At 36.6% G+C, this 21127-nt stretch overlaps 1 protein-coding gene across 4 annotated transcripts in view; it reads left to right on the plus strand.

Moving 5' to 3' along the window:
* Positions 1–21127, plus strand: part of Dmxl1 (Dmx like 1) — a 131476-nt gene that overhangs the window by 46373 nt on the left and 63976 nt on the right. For all 4 annotated transcript variants that reach the window (XM_029471979.2, XM_029471981.2, XM_021150434.3 and 1 more), the window contains exons 18-25: positions 1766–3433; positions 4783–4890; positions 12845–13014; positions 13634–13731; positions 14774–14939; positions 15542–15803; positions 17572–18647; positions 19324–19515. In XM_029471979.2, the coding sequence (XP_029327839.1) occupies positions 1766–3433; positions 4783–4890; positions 12845–13014; positions 13634–13731; positions 14774–14939; positions 15542–15803; positions 17572–18647; positions 19324–19515 (3740 nt within the window). The remainder of the gene's footprint in view (positions 1–1765; positions 3434–4782; positions 4891–12844; positions 13015–13633; positions 13732–14773; positions 14940–15541; positions 15804–17571; positions 18648–19323; positions 19516–21127) is intronic.

Below are 21127 nucleotides of genomic sequence, written 5' to 3' on the forward strand. Positions count from 1 at the left end.
CATTTGTCTACTGTTGCATATATTTGATTTTATACAATGAAAAGTTGAGTAGCTGTAATAGAGAACTTACATCTGCCAAAGCCTGAAGTCGTTATCACTATCCCTTTAAATTTGACAACCTATTTTGGGAAACTAATAGAATATATAATTTGTTTAAGTCTGATAAAATATTAAGTTTCACTTAGGAATAAATTAGTGCTATGAATATACTTCAGTATTATAAGACTTTGGGGATATAAACTAAATATTTAGAAGACAGCTTAATGATATGTCAGGTTACCGAAATAATATCAATTCTCCACTAGGGACTAACAATCACCATCACCATGTGGTTTTGATATGGTTTTCAGGACTAATAAGAGAAGTCTCTATCTCTAGTGATTAGTGGTCAGCGTAGACCCATGGCCGCACCAAGTACTGATAGTAAATGGTAGATGAGTGTTCAAATCTAAGAAATATATTTATTATCTCCCCGTAAGCTCAGGGAAAATTGCAGAAGGAGGCAGGGTGTAATATAAAACTAGCAGATAGGAAGAAGGCTGCGGAATGTCATTCTGGGCAAGATAAATTTTTGGCAATTGTAGGTGCCCACACAGGGTCTGTATATAAATGAGTCTCTCATCAAGTCAAGCATGGATGGAGGAGGGACTGTTTTCCACTGATAGAGTCAGAAAGGGATATCATTGCCTTCAAGGGCTCCAATGGTAATTTTAATCCACTAGTGAAATAGATGGCCTTCTTTAATAAGCTAGATGGGTCAAAAATCAAAATTGGAAGCCGTGAGCCTTGGAAAGACACTGGTGAATGTGAGTGGGGAGTGGGTGGTAGTGATGGAAGGGAGACAAGAGAAGGTGAGGAGTACGAGGGAGAGAATCAGAATGTATTATAGTACAAGTGTACAATTTATCAAATAATAAATTAATTAAAAAGAAAAAAATAACAAAACTGTAAAGTGACCATTTACTACTTAGATAAGGATTGGCAATCATACTCTGTTTCTTTCTGTGTCTGTCTGTCTGTCTGCCTGCCTGCCTTGCCTGCCTGCCTGTCTCTGTCTCTGTCTCTCTGTCTCTGTGTGTGTGGCATGTGCCTGTGTGTTTAAACACATATGTCAGGACAACTTAAGGAAGTTGATTCTTTTCTTCCATCATGTCTGTTCTGAGAATTAAACTCAGATTGTCAGGCTTGGCAGCAAGTATTCTTACTGTGTCATCTTGCCAGCCCTGTAGTATATAGCTTATTGGTATCATTAAAAGCCAGCATCTCGTGTTTTTTAACACATTTTCAGCAAAACAGCTCAAACTTTTTTTTCTATTTATTTATTTATTTATTTATTTATTTATTTATTTATTATATGTAAGTACACTGTAGCTGTCTTCAGATACCCCAGAAGAGGGAGTCAGATCTCCTTACGGATGGTTGTAAGCCACCATGTGGTTGTTGGAATTTGAACTCAGGACCTTTGGAAGAGCAGTCGGGTACTCTTACCCGCTGAGCCATCTCACCAGCCCTCAAACTTTTAATACATAGAAAATATAAATAAGCCAGGCAGTAATGACACATGACTTTAATCCCAGCACTTGGGAGGCAGAAATAGGTGAGTCTCTTGAGTTTGAGGACAAACTGGTATACAGAGTGCATTTGAGAGTAATCAAGGTTACACACAGAAACCCTGTATCAGCAAACAAAAAAATAAAAAACAGCCCCCACCCCCCAAAAGAAAACAGTAATTACCAGAATTTTTAATGGTTCATTTTCTTTCCAGGACACCTGAGTTCATCTTCCATATATCCTGTTTGCAGTGCCCCTTATTTATTGGCAACTTCATGCTCAGATGAAAAAGTAAGATTTTGGCGATGCAGAGTAACAAATGGAGAATCAGCAACATCAAAGAATGGAAAAATAGATCTTGTGTATGTTTGGGAAGAATGGCCATTACTCATTGAAGATGGACTTCAGAGCAATAGTAGTATTACTGTACCTGGTAGACCTGTAGAAGTGAGCTGTGCACATACAAATCGCTTAGCAGTAGCTTATAAACAGCCCACTTGTAATAGTAGATCTCAGGAATTTGTGATGCATGTAAGTATCTTTGAATGTGAGTCTACAGGAGGCTCATGTTGGATCCTTGAGCAGACAATTCATTTAGATGAGTTAAGTACAGTGTTGGATTCTGGCATTAGTATTGATAGCAATTTAGTGGCTTATAATAAACAGGAGACATATTTAGTCAGTAAAGAAAGTATTACATCAAACACAAAACATTTGGTTCACTTAGATTGGATGTCTAGAGAAGATGGTTCTCATATCTTAACTGTAGGGATTGGCTCAAAACTTTTTATGTATGGACCTATGGCTGGCAAGGTACAAGATCAGACTGGGAAGGAAAACCAGGCATTTCCTCTCTGGGACAGTACTAAAATTGTACCTCTTTCTAAATTTGTACTGTTACGAAGTGTGGACTTGGTTTCTTCTGTAGAAGGTGCCCCACCTTTCCCTGTTTCTTTATCATGGGTCCGGGATGGCATCCTTGTGGTAGGAATGGATTGTGAAATGCACGTATATTCCCAGTGGCAGCCATCTAATAAACCAGAGTCCTACAGTGGAAGCACTCCATCTATACTAAGCTTAATAAAGCCAAGTAACTCATCAGGTTCTGGGCTACCCCCTCCAAAGAGGACTCTGACTCGGTCCATGACCAGCCTTGCACAGAAGATCTGTGGGAAGAAAAGTATATTTGACCCCGCAGTGGATATGGAAGATTCCGGCCTCTTCGAAGCCGCTCATGTACTTTCTCCAACTTTACCTCAGTACCATCCCCTGCAGCTTTTGGAACTCATGGATCTTGGCAAAGTTCGGAGAGCCAAGGCCATCTTGTCACATCTTGTCAAATGCATTGCTGGGGAAGTTGTGGCTCTGAATGAAGCGGAATCCAATCATGAGCGCCGCCTTAGATCTCTCACCATCAGTGCTAGTGGAAGCACCACCAGAGACCCCCAGGCATTCAACAAAGCTGACAACAGAGACTACACAGAGATAGACTCTGTCCCTCCACTTCCTTTGTACGCCTTACTTGCAGCAGATGATGACAGCTATTGCTCATCTTTAGAAAAAACTGGGAGTGAGAGTTCCTTAAAGAAATCAAAACAGTTATCAAAAGAAAGTTATGATGAGCTTTTTCAGACTTCAGTTCTGATGTCTGATAATCACATGCTAGAAACAGATGAAGAAAATACTAAGCCCAGAGTTATTGACCTTTCACAATACAGTCCAACTTACTTTGGTCCTGAGCATGCTCAGGTTCTTTCTGGCCATTTACTTCATTCTAGCTTACCAGGGCTCACCAGGATGGAGCAGATGTCTTTGATGGCCTTAGCCGATACAATTGCAACTACAAGCACTGATATTGGAGAAAGTAGAGACAAAAATCAAGGTAAAAGTAAATCCTGTACAAGATGGAAAGAAAAAAGATAGATTTACTTGTTTTTGAAGAGTATGATCTTACATAAAATGATATTATGGTGCCTTTTTAAAAAGCTAATATAAAAATTTGTTTTTTTTTAATAGTTTTAACTCTGATAAATAGTTTAGTTTGTAAATTATAATACTATGATAAAGTACACAGACTCATAACAGTCATCATTAATGATCTGCTTGCTACAAAAATCCAGCTGAATCCTTATGAGTTTAGCAAAAGTACAGATTTTAAATAGCAGAATTTAAGTAATTCTGTTTTTTTCCTTCTGTGGGAATAATCCACTGTAAAAATTTACCGAGTGATTAAGGACTTTTTAGAAATTACCATTATTGTGTATGCCTACCTAGAATAACAAATATAAACACAGCAAAATGAGATCTTTTCATCACTTAGAGAATATTTTTTTAAATCTAAGGTATAAACAAATTTAAATGGAAATTTTCCATTATATCTCAAGGCTTGAAATTAATAAATTTATTATTTTAAACCAGATATTGGTTAGTAGGATTTGCCATTGAACTAAGCTTGGCCAAAAAAAAAAAAGATTCAATTTGACACAAAAGTTTAAAGGTTTTTAAGAAAAATTAGTTTACACTTTAAGGGCATCAGTAGTGGTTACTAATCTTATGTGACTATGTTATGGGTAATTTAATATGTTTAATGAGTATATTGTTATTTTTAATCATTTAAAGTAAAAATCAGGACTCAATTTTCATACTGTTAGCAAAAACTATTTCCTCCAGTGTTACAGCTGAATCCGAGAATGCAGATATGACTTGAATCCGTATAGTAAATGACATAGCACAGAAAACACAAACTCCTTAAAAATATAAGGTTCAAATCAAATGCAGTTGGATTATAAAGAATATTAGCTGGGCGTGGTGGTGTACGCCTTTAATCCCAGCACTCAGGAGGCAGAGGCAGGTGGATTTCTGAGTTCGAGGCCATCCTGGTCTACAAAGTGAGCTACAGGACAGCCAGGGCTACACAGAGAAACCCTGTCTCAAAAAAACAAAACAAAACAAAACAAGAATGTTAATAGACTCTAAATCAATTTATTCTCATCTTTATTTAACTTTATTTAGTCATGCTCTTTTCCCTATAATATAAAAATTGCTTAGTAAAAAGAAATATTAGAAAATATTAAGAGTAACAAACATTTTGCCAGTTTAAGAATGTTTTATTCTTATATGTGGTATTTGTGACATATGCTGATTTTACTCATTTTTTTAGTATTTTAAGCTTATAAATTATTTTTTTAATATTTTTTTAAAATCACAAACACCTTTTTTTTCTGGTCATAGGTGGGGAAACTCTAGATGAGTGTGGATTAAAGTTTCTTTTGGCTGTTCGACTCCATACCTTTCTTACAACTTCCCTTCCAGCCTACCGAGCTCAACTCCTTCACCAAGGTGATTTTGATAATCTAAGTTTACTTTCCTGTAGATTTTGAAGTATTAAACATGTTTTCTGCATATTTACTGGTAATTCATATTCTTATGATTAATGTCTTTGGATTATTTACTGACTTTTTTATCTACTAATATATTTTTTCCTCACATAATATATCCTGATCACATTTTCTCCTCCTTCTATTACTTCCAATTCCTCCCCACTGCCCTCCCAATCTGGATCTACTCCCTTTCTGTCTCTCAGAAAACAGAAACAGGCTTCTAAGGGATGCTACAATACAATACAATACAATACAATACAATACAATACAATACAGCACAGCACAGCACAGCACAGCACAGCACAGCACAGCACAGCACAAAAGATAAGACAAAATTTAACACATTCGAATAAGACAAAACAAAGAGAAGAAGAAATTACACAAGGAGATATAACTGCAGAGACCCTACCCATTTACATGCTCAGAAATCTCATAAAAACACAAGGAGATATAACTGCAGAGACCCTACCCATTTACATGCTCAGAAATCTCATAAAAACACTAAACTGAAAGCCATAATTCATAACCAGTGGGCTTAAAATAAAAGTGAAAAAGATAATTTAAAAAAAAGTAATAAGGTCCCAACATGACATTATGAGACGCAGAATCTCCAAAGATGTAGTTGAGTTCTTTTTCTGTATTTTCTATTGAACATCTACTGCTGTGCCTGCAGCCTACCCTCAAGAATAGTTGTGTTCCTAGTGAGACTCCTTTGGAGGATACTATGTTTTCACTTGCAAGTGGATTTCAATTGGAAATAGCTTCTGGGTTAGGGATGGGAGCATGTGTCCTCTTCTCCTTTCAGCTCTAGGACCCAATCTAGTACAAACCCAGGCAGGCCCTGTGCGTGCTGCCTTGGTTTCTGTGAGTTCATCTGTGTGTTGATCTTGTTAATTTAGAGGGCTTTGTTTTCTATCCTCCAACCCTTCTGGCTCATGACTTTTTCTTCCTCCTCTTCAGGTACCCTGACCCCTGAGGGTTTGATAGAGATACCTGGTTTAGAGCTGAGTTGTTTTACGGTCTTATATTCTGCATAATGTTTGACTGTGGGTATCTATGTTTGTATCTGCTGCTGGAGGAAGCTTCTCTGATAACTGAGCAAGGCACTTGTCTATAGTGGAATGTCATGAGAAGTCATTTTATTGCAACATTCTTTTAGTAAAATATTAGTATTTGCTTTCACTCTGGGTCCCCATGCTATGTCGTCTCAGGTTCTTGATCACTTAATCAGTTCCATCTCATGGAGTAAGGAGAGCCTTAAGTCAGATATTGGTTGGTTGCTCCTGCAAGCTTTGTGCCACCATTGCTCTTGTGTATCTTGGAGACAAGACACTGTTGTAGATCATCAGGTTCGTAGTTGGGTTGGTGTTTATGTTTCTTCTTTGGTAGCATGCAGAGTACTTTTCTATAGCAAAGACACTAATATATAGGGGGTGAATGCTCTAGCTAAGTGATAGTTTAACTTTTCCATGTTCAGTAGTTATGTAGGTGTTGTCTTCTGCAGTGCCATCTGTTTGTTGAGATCAGCTTATAGTCTTGGTGTCAGTATGGGTTTGGGGATTCCCCTTTGGCCAACAACCCAATTAGATATAGCCCAGTCCCAATACTGGAAAATTACTAGTATGAGATCTCTCCCATTTTTTAAGGTTGGAACTTAGTGCTGTGAATTTGCCTCTTAGAACCACCTTTGTGTCATGTAAATTTAGGTATGTTGTGTGTTCATTTTTGTTCAATTATAGACAATCTTTGATTCTTTTTCTTAAATTCTGTCTTGATGCATTTTTCATTCAGTAGTGAGTTCATTTTTCACAGGTTTCTGAGTTCTCTGTTGTTTTGATAACCACCTCTAAATGATGGTGGTAAGATAGGATGCATAGTATTTTAGTCTTCTTGTATGTGTTGACATTTGCTTTGTGTCCAAGTATGTTCTCAATTTTGGAGAAAGTTCCTTGAGATGCAGATTGGAAGTATTGTTTTGTGTCTGGGTGAAATGTTGTGTAAATACCTGTTTGGTCCATTTGGTTTATAACATCAGTTAGCTCCAGCATTTCTGCTTGAGTTTGTCTGGATCACCTGTGTATTGGGAACAGTGAAATTGAAGCTTCCTGTCAGTATGTGAGAATTGGTATGTGAGTTAAGCTGTGTGTCTTTTATAAATTTGGGTACCCTTGTGTTTGGTGCATTGGTGTTAAGAATTGGCAGTGTCCTCCTGGTAGGTTTTTCCTTTGACTATTGTAGTTTCCATATCTCTTCTGATTAGTTTTGAATTGAAGTCTATTTTGTCAGGTATTAAAATGGCTACACCAGCTTGCTTCTTATGTCCTTTTGCTTGCAATATCTTTTTTCTATCCTTTTATCCTTTGGTGATGTTTGTCCTTGATGTTAAGGTGTGTTTCTTGGATTTAGTAGAAGGGTAGATACAATTATTGTATCCATTTTATTACTATGTGTGTTTTTATTGGGAAATTAAGACCACTGATTTTATGAGAAATAAATGATCAGTGTTTGGTGGTGGTGGTGGTGGTGGTGGTGGTGGTGGTGGTAGTGTGCTGGTGTGCTGGTAGTGGTGGTGTGGTGGTGTTTATTTCCTCCTTTTTTGATTTGCTAGTCCAGGATAGATTCTTAGGTTTTCTTGGGTTTGGTTACTCTTTAGCTTGGAGTTTGCTTTCTGTAAGAATGGATTTCTAGATAGATACTTCTTAAATATGCTTTTTTATCATGGAATGTCTTATTTTCACCATCTATTGTGATTGACAGTTTTCTGGGCATAGTAGTCTGGGCTAGCATCTGTGGTCCCATAGAGTCTGCAAGATATCTGTCCTTCTGGCTTTTAGAGTCTCCATTGTGAAGTCAGGTTCAATTCTAGTAGGTCAATTCTAGTAGGTCTACATTTGTATATTACTTGGTCTTTTTCCCTTGTAGCTTTTAATTTTCTTCGGTTCTTGTCTTAGTCAGGGTTTCTACTCCTGCACAAACATCATGACCAAGAAGCAAGTTGAGGAGGAAAGGGTTTATTCAGCTTACATTTTCCACATTGCTGTTCATCACCAAAGAATGTCAGGACTGGAACTCAAGCAGGTCAGGAAGCAAAAGCTGATGCAGAGGCCATGGAGGGATGTTCTTTACTGGTCCTCTGGCTTGCTCAGCCTGCTGTCTTATACCAGCCCAGAGATGGCACCACCCACAAGGGGACCCCCCCCACCCCTACCCCCCCTTGATCACTAATTGAGAAAATGCCCCACTGCTGGATCTCATGGAGGCATTTCCCTAACTGAAGCTCCTTTCTCTGTGATAACTCCAGCCTGTGTCAAGTTGGCACAAATCTAGCCAGTATATTTCTGTATGCCTAGTGTTTGATTTTTATACTCTGAAGGAATTTCTTTTCTGGTCCAGTCTATTTGATGTTCTGTATGCTTCTTGTATCTTGATAGACATTTCTTCTAGATTGGGGAAATTTTCTTCTGTGATTTTGTTGATAATATTTTCTGTGTCTTTGACCTGGATTTCTTTTCTTTCCTCTATTCCTATTATTTTTAGATTTGGTCTTTTCACAGTGTGGCATATTTTCCAGAGGTTGAGGATAGCTAGGTCTAGCAGCTGAGGTTTAGAATTACAACAGTTGGTGGTCTCATCTGACCAGCTCTCTCCTGGCAGGATTTGGGTACAGAGACTTGTGGCACAGGGTCAGCTCCAGGCTGTTGGTAACATGCAGAATTATGGGTTGTTTTGGCCTGCTTTGTGCTCTGTGAGTGTCTGTGGTTTTCATTAATTTCAGCCACTATTGCTTGAGAAATTTGTTCTCCTTTTCCTCCTGCTGGTAGCTCAACTATACTTAATAACAAAACCACAATTCTTCATATTCTTACAGTTTCATTTGACTGTTTTGAGCCTACTGTTGACTTCATTGGTGGCATTCTTGCTTTTTTTTTAAGATTTATTTATTTATGTATATGAGTGCTCTATTTGGATGTACACCTGTGTGCAGAAGAGAACGTCAAATCCATATGGTTGCTGGGAATTGAACTCAGGATCTCTGGAAGAGCAGCCGATGCTTTTTTTTTTTTTAATTTTAATTTATTTTTTATTTACATTCTAGTCATTGCCCCCATCCCCCAGTCCTCCCTCCACAGTTCTTTATCCTATTCCTTCTCCCCCTTCCCATCCTACCAGGCCTCCCCACTTCCCTGGGGCCTCAAGTCTCTTGAGGATTAAGCACATCTCCCACTGAGGCCAGGCCAAGTAGTCCTCTTCTACATATCTGCTAGGGGCCTCAGAATGGCCTATGTATGGTCCTGGTTGGTGGCTCAGTGCCTGGGAGCTCCCTGAGGTCCAGATTAGTTGAGACTGCTGGTCTTCCTGTGGATGGGGTCCTTTCCCTAATTCAACCAGAGGGGTCCCTGACTTCAGTCCAGTGGTTGTGAGCATCAGTAATAGTGTCTGGCCTTTATGTCCCTCCCCCACCCTTGAGTTTGATTCCCAAGTTGGGTTGGTCATTGGACCGCCTTTCGCTCAGTCTCGTCTCCATTTTTGTCCCTGCAGTTCTTTTAGATAGTTTTTTTCTAGGTCAAAAATTTTGACTGGTTTACTAACCCAGTTCCTCTACCTGAGGCCCATCTGTGAGTTTCCTCTCCCCAATGTTGGGTATTTTGGCTAAGGTCACCTCCATTGAGTTCTGAGAGTCTCTCACCTCCTGGGTCTCTGGTACTTTCTAGAGAGCCCTCCCACCTCCCACCCTCTCTACCGAGGTAGCTTATTTTCATTCAGTCTCCTGGCTCTCTGGCCTTCTCTCTTGTTCCCTCACCCCTCCAAAGCTGATCCTTTTCCTCCCTCTATTCTCTCCCACACAGACCCGTCCCTCCCTTTGGTCCCATGATTATTTTCTTCCCACTTCTAAGTGGGATTGAAGCATCCTCATGTGGGCTCTTAACTGCTGAGTTACCTTTCCAGCCCCACTGGCATTCTTTTTTTTTTTTTTTGGTTTTGGTTTTTTGGTTTTTTGAGGCAGGGTTTCTCTGTATAGCCCTGGCTGTCCTGGAACTCACTCTGTAGACCAGGCTGGCCTCGAACTCAGAAATCCGCCTGCCTCTGCCTCCCGAGTGCTGGGACTAAAGGCGTGCACCACCACGCCCGGCTCCCACTGGCATTCTTAATATACATTTTGATTTCTACTGTTTTCTTTAGATATTTATTAGCTTTCCATCTGCTTATTTTTAATGATTTTTTTAAATAAAGGTATTCTTTATACTGCATACCATTTAGTCATCCTTCCAATAAGCTTATAAGTAAACAGCACAATATTATTGACCATTGTATAGCAGATGCCTGTAGAGCTTATTCATCTTATTTGGTAAAACTTGCTGCCTATTGAGTCCCCTCCTCTCAGTCACTGCAACCACCACTCTACTTTTTAATTCCATGAGTTTTTTTCTTTGAAATATCTCTTGTGAGTAGAATAATACATTTTATCATTAATGTGATTATTGTTAAGTTATTAGTATAATATCTGCAAATCTTATTTGTGTTACACATTGCAGAATTTCCTATTTCCTATTGTCTATGTAAATCATAGTTTAAAACCCATTCTTCTGTAGAAGCACAATTTAGGTTGTTCCCATATCTTGACTATAGTGAACCCTCTAGCAGTAGGAATAGAATGCTACTAATGTCTCTTCAATGAGAAGAAATTATTCTGTAGTATAGATTAAAAATGTGAAACCACATATGTTAAAATCTTATGACATCATTTATTTTGCTCAATAATACTGGGGAAAAAATGTAGTATGAAAAGACAGATTCAGGGCTGGAGAAGATGGCTCAGGAGTTAAGAGCACTGACTGGTCTTCCAGAGGTCCTGAGTTCACTTCCCAGCAACCACATGGTGACTCATAGCCATCTGTAATGTGATCCAATGCCACCTTCTCATGTGTCTGAAGACTTTTCATAAAACAAAGATATAAATCTGAAAAGGAAGGAAGGAAGGGGAAAGGAAAAGGAAAGAAGGAAGAACAGAATCAAATCTGAGCAATATTACATGTACTGATCATTAGATTATTGACACAGATGTTACACATCAGTATTAAAACATCAATATGGGAGCCGGGCGTGGTGGTGCATGCCTTTAGTCCCAGCACTCGGGAGGCAGAGGCAGGCGGATTTCTGAGTTCGAGGCCAGCCTGGTCTACAAAGTGAGTGCCAGGACAGCCAGGGCTACACAGAGAAACCCTGTCTCGAAAAAACCAAAAAAAAAAAAAAAAAAAAAACCATCAATATGGCCTGGCCAGGTAGTGGTGGCTCGTGCCTTTAATCCCAGCACTTGGGAGGCAATGGCAGGTGGATTTCTGAATTTGAGTTCCAGGACAGCCAGGGCTACACAGAGAAACCCTGTCTTGGAAAAAAAAATATCAATATGATAAAACAGCATAATAACAATTGTTATGGGTTAGGTTGTATTCTATACTCCTTTATTCTATTATTTCATTCAATCCTTAAAATTGTGTAATAGCATAGTGTTCTCATTATGCACATTTTTTTTGTTGTTTTGTTTTTTTGAGACAGGATTTCTTTGTGTAGCCCTGGCTGTCCTAGAACTTATCTTTGTAGACTAGGCTGGCCTTGAAATCAGAGATTTCCTGTTTCTGCCTTCTACCTGTTGGGATTAAAGGCATGGACCACCAGACTCTCTCTCTCTCTCTCTCTTTTTTTTTTTTTTTTTTTTTTTTAATGATCTGTTCATTTTTATTTGCGTTGATGTTTGGCCTGCATGTGTGGGTGAAGATGTCAGATACTCTGGAGCTGGTGTTACAGGCAGTTGTGAGCTTCCATGTTAGTGTTGAAATTTGAACCTAGGTATTCTAAAAGAGCAGCCAGTGCTCTTAACCACTGAGCCTTCTCTCTAGTCCTTCATGTACATTTGTTTTTAATGAAACCTTGAGTCATTAAAAAATTAAGTAACTTTCCCAAGGTCATATTTTTTTAATAGATCTCAGATATAATGAGTATGTTCTAATTTGGGAGTAATAAATTGTTATACTTAGTTGGAGTTTGATGATTGAAAGGAGTTCTTTAATTCTGTCTGTGCTATTAGAACATCTAAAAAAGATGTTCACAGAGAAAAGAGAAGCAATACTGAAGAAAAAGCACACCACTATGTAACAGCACTTCAAGTGCTTCTGATAGTCTCAGCCTGTGACTATAACTAACTGTGAGAAATAGCCAGAGAACAAAATACTGCAGCCCAGTGACATTTCACATAAGTATTTTGTTGGTTCAAAGAAATAGATTTTAATTATGTGCATTGGAGTGGTATCATTTGTTTAGAGAATCAAGAATAAAAATAACTCACAGTTTAGGAACAATAAAAGTTATATGTAACTATGATAAAAGTTTGAAAGAGTACTTCTTAGTGACCCATGTAACAATCTGCAGAGTTAGTAAGACAGATATTTTCCAAGGGCAAAAGGTTTGTTCTGAGAGAGCCAAGACTGTGCACCAGAGCATCTGATTTCCAGTTCAGACTTGTTACCATCACAGTTTTAAGTAGCCATAGATAGAATATGCCTAGAAATGTTTTCTTAAATCATAAACGCAGGATTTGTACTTATGATGATGGTTCCTTAAAATTCTGTCCTTTCCACTTAGACTTTATGCTATATCCAAGATTTTATTCTTAACATATGTTATGATAAAAGGAGTCTGCAAAGTTAAAGAATATGCCATATTACTCTGTATTTTAAGCACCCAGTTTGTTTAATATATACCCTGACATATTAAATGAGATTATTTGGAGCTATTTATGCCAATATTTAAAAATTTAAAACAGTTTATATGTTTATTGCATAAACATCATATACATTTATGATGATCATATTAAATATTTGCATTGGTTATAAATGTCATTTTTGGCTTTTCTTCAGGCCTTTCTACTGGTCATTTTGCTTGGGCTTTTCATTCAGTAGCAGAGGAAGAACTGCTGAATATGTTGCCGGCCATGCAGAAAGATGATCCAACTTGGTCTGAACTGAGAGCAATGGGTGTGGGGTGGTGGGTTCGCAATGCTCGCATCTTGCGCAGATGCATAGAAAAAGTAAGAATTTATTTGGTTATGTCATTCTGTCTCCTCTAATATTAGTTTATTCCCTTTTGTTTTAGAAACAGCTTCATAGTTTGTGTGTGTGTGTGTGTGTGTGTGGGTGTGTGTCTGGTATTGGGTATTGAACCTGTATGTGTGTGTGTGTGTGGGTGTGTGTCTGGTATTGGGTATTGAACCTGGTGCTTTATGAATGCTAGGCAAGCATTGTATCAGTGAGCAGACTCCCCAGCCTAACCTACTTTTGGTTTTTTATATTTAATGGTCTCACACTGGTTTTCAATGTATAATCCTTTTGTCTAAAACTATGAACTGTTGTAATTCTAAACCTCAGCTGTTAGACCTAGCTATCCTCAACCTCTAGTTTTTAATCACATTTATTTACTAGTGTATTTATGAATTTCTGAAGTGTTTGTTGAAAAAAATACAGTAGTTTAGCCATATATATTTTGCTACCATAAATGCTTCTATTACTAGAATTATGTACAAAAGTATTTGTACACTTCTTTAAATTTTAACATAGAAATAGCACATACTAATCTTGTATGTAAGAGAAATTTTTTGTTCACTCCCAAGCTACTTCTGTAAACAATTGACTACTATTTCCCAATTGTAGGTAGCCAAAGCAGCCTTTCATAGAAATAATGATCCTTTAGATGCTGCAATTTTTTACCTTGCAATGAAAAAAAAAGCTGTGATCTGGGGATTATATAGGTAAGTAAATGACTGCTTCCCAGCTAGAAGTCACTCTTTACTTCAAGTGAATGCATAAAGTAAAATATGTTCTTAGTGCTTTTGAGTTTCATACTTCATTGGGAAAAAAATTACATGTGTACTACAGTGGAAGAAACCAGTTGATGCCCCTTCAGTTTGTTTTAGCATTTGTCAGTCTAAAAACACATTTTCTCCCTTATTAGCTTATTCTAGAGACATTTCCCTCATCACCAAGAAGGAGGGAGGAAAGAAGTGGAATAGAAAAAAATTTGTTGAGATGAATTTTCATCAGCTTTCTGGAACATGGTAGATAGTGAAGTCTGGCATCTGTCAGATAAGCATCTTTCCTCTCTTACTGAAGGACATGGCCCAGGAAGTCCCTGAAATTGTTACTCTTGATGCTGTATCTTCTTCATCTCACTTGTCAACAGCACCTGGACTCCATGATTTCCATTGTTTGTTTGATGTTCTGTTCAAGAATGTCAATCTCTGGGGAAATTTTTGATATTTAATATAAGTTTCCTAAGAATCTAGGTTTTTCAGTATTATTTTCTATCAGAGCAGGTTTCCTTATTTGAATTTTGGATTATGCAAGTCATTTCTACATGACTAGAACAATATTATTGAAGAGATTTTAATTTTGAACTAGCATAAATGTTAATGTATAAATTATCTTTGCATAAGTATATATTAATAAAATTTTGCATGAATTTAAAGGTGATTTTTTTTCTGAGTTATGCTAATATACTTCACTTTGCAATTTGAAAGAGATTTTTAAATAACTTCTGAGGTTTACCTATAAAAGTAAATGTTTATCTAATCTTAATCTGCTGGTAAAGATGTAGATACATTGGAATTTCTGAACTGGCAAAAGTTTTGTTTCCATTGTTATAACTTTTATCGTAACTGGATCTTGGTGTGTGCAGACTGTCTTCAAATTTGCTGTCTTTCTCATTGAAACTCCTAACTTTAAAGTTCTTACTGGAAAAGGGTGATTAAAAAATTGGATTTTAAAATTTTCATAATTTTCATTCATTTATAGATCTCAAAAAGACACCAAAATGACACAGTTTTTTGGGCACAATTTTGAGGAAGAGAGGTGGCGTAAAGCAGCTTTGAAAAATGCCTTTTCTTTATTAGGCAAGCAAAGGTTTGAACATTCTGCAGCATTTTTTCTTCTAGGTGGTTGCCTCAAAGATGCAATTGAGGTAATTAGTTGAACTTCTTTTTCAAGTAGTGTTATCATTTCTTTAAACAATTAATCTAAATCTTAAATTTTTATTTTTATTTTTACTATATACAAGGCTAAGAACCTAAAGTAACTGATAAGATTTCACATAGCTTTTTTATTTTTACCATATAGCTTATGATATTTTTATATAACTGGAATAAAGCAGATTTTGTAAAGTTAGTCATATGACTGCACATTTTAAGTATATTTGACTCTTTTATTTGGTGGAGTTAAAAAATAGCTTTTTAATTTGAAAACTCTAGTCTGATTAGATGAATTGAGGAGAGTTGAAGTTTAAGAGGAATAAAATAAAATGGTAGGTTTAATTGAAACTAGATAGAATTATCCATTATCTCAGGTGAAATTAGTTTATAAATACATGCTTTAGTAATAACAAATATATTTGGAGATCTTATCAGTGTTAATTTACTAATGTAGATAATATGCATGCCATTATTACATTTATTACTTGCTAAATTTGGAGATAACAAATCTTTATACATTTATAGTAAATAAATTGAGTTTCTTTCAAAAGCTGACTTTGTTTATAAATATTTTTTATTTATGAATGTTTTAAAGGTATGTCTTGAGAAACTTAATGACATTCAGTTGGCTCTTGTAATAGCAAGACTATTTGAATCTGAATTTGATAAGTCAGCAACATACAAGTCTATTTTACGCAAAAAAGTTTTGGGAATTGGTTCTCCAGCCAGTGAGCTCAGTTCGTCAAGCATAAATGCCCATCATGACCCCTTTCTTCGGAGTATGGCACATTGGATCTTAGAAGATTATAGTGCTGCTCTGGAAACATTAATAAAGCAACCAGTTACAGAGGATGAAGGTAAGCTGCAATTGCAAGATTTTAATAAGAACGTTACTAGTATTTTCTCAGCATGTCGTCCACTGTTTAATATAACATACATATTAAATATTTGGTCTTTGTGACTAAATGGGGTTTTGTTCTTTCAGAACGATAAACCATTTAAAACAAAGAACTTTAGACTTACAGCCGGGCGTGGTGGCGCACGCCTTTAGTCCCAGCACTCGGGAGGCAGAGGCAGGCGGATTTCTGAGTTCGAGGCCAGCCTGGTCTACAAAGTGAGTGCCAGGACAGCCAGGGCTACACAGAGAAACCCTGTCTCGAAAAACCAAAAAAAAAAAAAAAAAAGAACTTTAGACTTTCTGTTTTTATGAAATGTATTAAACATCAGTATTACCAAAATTTGATTTTAAATATGGTAAATATAAAGTGTAAAAATGTAAAGCCAATTTTTAATATTAGGCTGGGCTATTACACTTGTTAATCAGTTTTATAAGTTTTACGAGAAAAACATACTGAGTTTAAAGAAAGCTAACTCATGAGGTGTGATTAAGGAACCTTAAACTAGCCAAATCCTTGACTGGTTTTTTCATGTGACCAGTAGGATAGAGATATTAAATGTACCCTACTTCTGGTTTTCTTTTTTTCTTTCTTTTTGTGAGACATTCTTTTAGCCTACTATAAAAGTACATTCTTCTGTGAATTCATATAAAAATGGTGGGGTTTACTTTACCAGGATTTTTCATAGGCAGGATTGAACTATATGTGATAGATGATATAGTAGTGTGTTATTTTAACAGTATGTAAAGTAGCTTCTAGTTCATGTTGTTTAATGTGCCACTACATATGTGGTTTATGGTACTTAGGATATATGTATCTTTTTAAATTAAGAAGAAAGCTATGAGACTCAAGTATTCAAGTCTCTTAGCCATCTAAGGTAAAGTTTCATACTGGCCTCTTCATAGTTGAGAGGAAACATCAGTTTATTAATATTTTATTAAAATTTTTATTTAAAACTTACATGTTTTTCTGTTTTTAAAAATAAGTGAATATTAATGCAAGATCACATATCCCTAGAACCATGTAAATCAGAGAAAAGTGATAATAGTGGTTTAGGTCATGGGCAGTGTGAGAAGACTACAGGCAGAGACAAGTATTTGGCTATAGGATAATTTTAGTTAAACACAGGACTAAGTTTGATATGGAATGCCGAAGAATTAGAAATTAAGGATAACTCCTGAGTTTTTAGCTTGACTAATAGTGAATGATATGTTGGAGTGTTGATAAAATCAGGATGCCTTCTCTAGTTAGATGATATTTGGTCAAAGGTCTGGTTGACTGGTTTAAATAATGCAAGTCAATCAAAAGAGATAGGTGAATAAAGTTTGGTGTGCCTCAAGGGCACACCAAATAAGCCCACAGGGCAAGAGTGTTTGTATTTAAGTAAAAATGAACTATGGAATTTGGAAAGAGGATAGAGATGTTCAACTTAACAGCATAGAGATGGTGGTTAACATCATGGGATTCTTAGGAGATAGGATATAGCTTCTGTGGTCAGAAAAGATGAGGTCTGGACAAGCTGACTGAAGAGGCAGCAAGCAGGAAAAGAGCTAAGGATTCTACTTGAAGACTTTGTTTCACTTGGAAAGTAGTATGTAAGGCCTTTGGTTTACTGTGATATAAAATATTGTTTCCTCTGAGAGCAAGGGGGTGGGGGGACTCTTATGATTACATATTCTCAGTTCCTATTGTGAGGTTCTCTTGATTCATCAAATTAATTTACTTTCAGATCAAGTCATGATGTCAGCCTGTAATCCTATAGTTTTTAATTTCTACAATTACCTAAGAACACATCCTCTTTTGCTAAGAAGACATTTTGGATCGTCATCGGATACATTTTCAACACACATGGCTTTAGCAGGAAAAAGTGGACTGGCCGGAACAATTAATCTAAGTGAAAGAAGATTATTTTTTACTACTGCTAGTGCTCACCTAAAAGCTGGCTGCCCAATGTTGGCTTTGGAAGTATTGTCAAAGATGCCCAAAGTCAGTAAGAAAGCAAAACCCTGTTGCAGAGGGTCTAGTTTTTTAACTAGTAAAGATTCTTCACTAACATTGGATGTACGAGAAGACAAGTCTTCTGCCGTTGACTGGTCACAGTCGCTGATAAATGGTTTTGAATCTTCTTCAGAGGGTTCCTCAGAGAGGCACTCAAATTCTACCCTTTCTTTTGATTGGAGCCAACCGAGTGTGGTATTTCAAGATGACTCTTTGGAGTTGAAATGGGATAGTGATAATGATGAAGAAAATGAAGATCCCCCTATTTCAATGAAAGAAATAAGACCTTTGCAGAGAAAGACAGTTAAAGAAATAGATGAATTGAGTTACACAGACTCTTTAAGCACACTAGATGAAAATGACATTTTAAATCCATCAGAAGATATAATTGCTGTTCAACTAAAATTTAGAGCATGTTTAAAGATTCTCACTGTAGAACTTCGTACTTTATCTACTGGCTATGAAATAGATGGTGGAAAATTGCGTTACCAACTCTACCACTGGCTTGAAAAAGAGGTAGTAGCTCTTCAGAGGACTTGTGACTTCTGCTCAGATGTAGAACAGCTGCAGACCACATTTAGCCAAAGTGCAGATGAATCTGGATCAACTGAGGATAATGATGATTTGCATCACCAAACAAAAGTGAAACAACTGAGAGAAAGTTTCCAGGAAAAAAGGCAGTGGCTCTTGAAATATCAGTCACTCTTAAGAATGTTTCTTAGTTACTGTGTGCTTCATGGCTCTCATGGTGGGGGTCTTGCATCAGTGAGAATGGAATTAATTTTACTTTTGCAAGAATCTCAGCAGGTATGTAACATTTCTGTTTTACTGTGAGGTGAGGTGTCATCATGTATCTCCAGCTAACATGGAATTCCCCATGTAGACCAAACTGACCTTGACCTCTGCTTCTGCCCCCCAAGTACTGAAACTAAAGGCATGTGCCATCACACTGGCAGGTATAGAACTTTGAACAGTCAAACAGAACATGTGGATGAAAGGAGAGGAATAATATAATTATTTTAATTAAAAATTTAAAAGCTTTATTTAAAGAAAAGAATAATACATATATGAAATAGCTTTTGAAATTGTGTTTTTTATTTGAAATATTAAAACTTGCTTTTCTTTGTTATAATTACATTAAGGAATGAATCTTTGTGTGTAATCATTAGGAATTGTTGGAGCTATGTACATGACACTTGCAGAACAGATGTTGTCAGGTGTTTTGACTTGCTTAATTTGTATGAACACAGTCTTATAGAGTGCCTTCTGAGGTAATGAGCGGTACTTTATTGAGGAGTGTTAAGGGTATTATTGTTCTAGATACAGTTGTAGAAACATTTTTCTCCTCAGATCATAACAATTTAAATATGTACTTTGAGTGCTTTTAATTTTTAATTTTGAACAATTTTGAAAGTTACTCTGAATTACTTAAGGAGTAGATTATAAATAAAAATGGTTAACTTTTTTTCTCTTCACTTTTAAGGAAACAACAGAACCAATATTTTCTAACCCTTTGTCAGAACAAACTTCAGTGCCTCTTCTCTTTGCTTGTACAGCCAGTGCCAAAACAGTAGTTGCCAATCCATTATTGCACCTTAGTAATTTAACACATGATATTCTACATGCCATAATAAATTTTGATTCACCACCACATCCTGATAGCCAAACCAATAAAGTAAGTATGCTTCATTTCAAGCTTTTTTTAAATCAGCATATATTGTTTAGATAAAATGATGAATTTTATTTTAGTATTTTTACATATTTATAAGATATTCAATTGTTTTTCCCACATATACCTTCTGTGAGATCCCTGCTCTACTTGTGTATTTATTATTTTTCTCTCTCTGATTGCTCCTTTCTTTAAGTAGTCCCCTTCTGCCTTCAAGTACTTATTTTCTGATTCTACTTTATTTTGTTTCTTGAGTTTAGGCTTTATTTGTTTTTTTGGCCTTAAGCATTAATTTACTTATACAGAATGATAAAATGTTAAACCTTTCTAGCAAAATAAAGCACCAGACTATACATAGTATTTATTGTATTAATGATTCTGATTTAAGGAAATCTGGCTATAGGCCAGACTTACTGTGCTACTTACATCTTATAGGATGCTTGAATGTTTTTTTTCAGTTTAGCATATCAATTGTTTATTCTACACAAACACTTGTGCAGCAGAGATGACTTAGTAATTAAAGGAACTTATTACCAAACCTGAAAACCTTCATTGGCTACTTTGCATGGGAGAAGAGAACAGATTACTACAGTTTGTCCACAGTGTGTGTGTGTGTGTGTGTGTGTGTGAGTGTGTGTGTGTATTTAAAGCAGCAAGCACATGTGTAGACATACAATTGATTCCATAAGCTTTTTTATTGTATTAAAAATGTTTTTATGTGTATGGATGCACACATGCCACTACACACATAGAGGTCAGAAGACATTCACAGGTTCTCTCCTACCATGTGAGTTCTGGAGATGTAACTCATGCTGTCCATCCGGCTTGGTGACAGGTGCAGGACCCACAGATCCATATTGCTGGCCATTCTTAAGTTTTATTATAAAGGGCAAAATTGCTTTCAATGGATGGAATACTATTTTTTAGAGGATCCAAGTGTAACATTTTTGTGTAAAAGCAGTAATAGATAAGTAAAATATTCTCTTCTTAATGTTAAACTACACATTTTAAAAATAAGTATCTTGTTTCCTGTGTTCTTTCAAAGCTGGCAGAATTATCTGCTTAAAGTTTAAATTCCTAAATTCATTCCAAATTTATTGAATCGTCTGTGAGAGAGGATCTGGATTAAGTTTGTTTCTAAGAAGTTTGGAGCTATCATAATTTAGCTGATCCTACTATCTTCTTATCCATCTCATTGCACCTTATCTCCTGTTATTACTATACTTTATCTTTCCTTTCTTGAGATCCCTTTAGTGACTAAGTTTGATTGACAGTTATGGTATAGCACTTGGAAATTTTTCCAGTCATAGTTTAAAGATTCCTGCTACCTCCTAGGTTATGACACCATACAAGTTTGATTTCTCTCTCTCTCTCTAACTCTCTCTCTTCCTTCGGTTTTTTTCTAGACAGGGTTTCTCTGTGTAGCCCTGGCTGTCCTGGAACTCACTCTGTAGACCAGGCTGGCCTCAAACTCAGAAATCCGCCTGCCTCTGCCTCCTGAATGCTGGGATTAAAGGCATGCGCCACCACGCCCAGCGGTTTTCTTCTCTCTTGATAATAGATTCTCCTTCCACAATTTATGCTTTTCTATATGCTTAACTCTTATAATTTACTGGGC

The sequence above is a fragment of the Mus caroli genome, unplaced genomic scaffold, assembly GCF_978045245.1.
Source record: "Mus caroli unplaced genomic scaffold, Mus_caroli_1 scaffold_19, whole genome shotgun sequence".
Taxonomy (NCBI): Eukaryota; Metazoa; Chordata; class Mammalia; order Rodentia; family Muridae; genus Mus; species Mus caroli.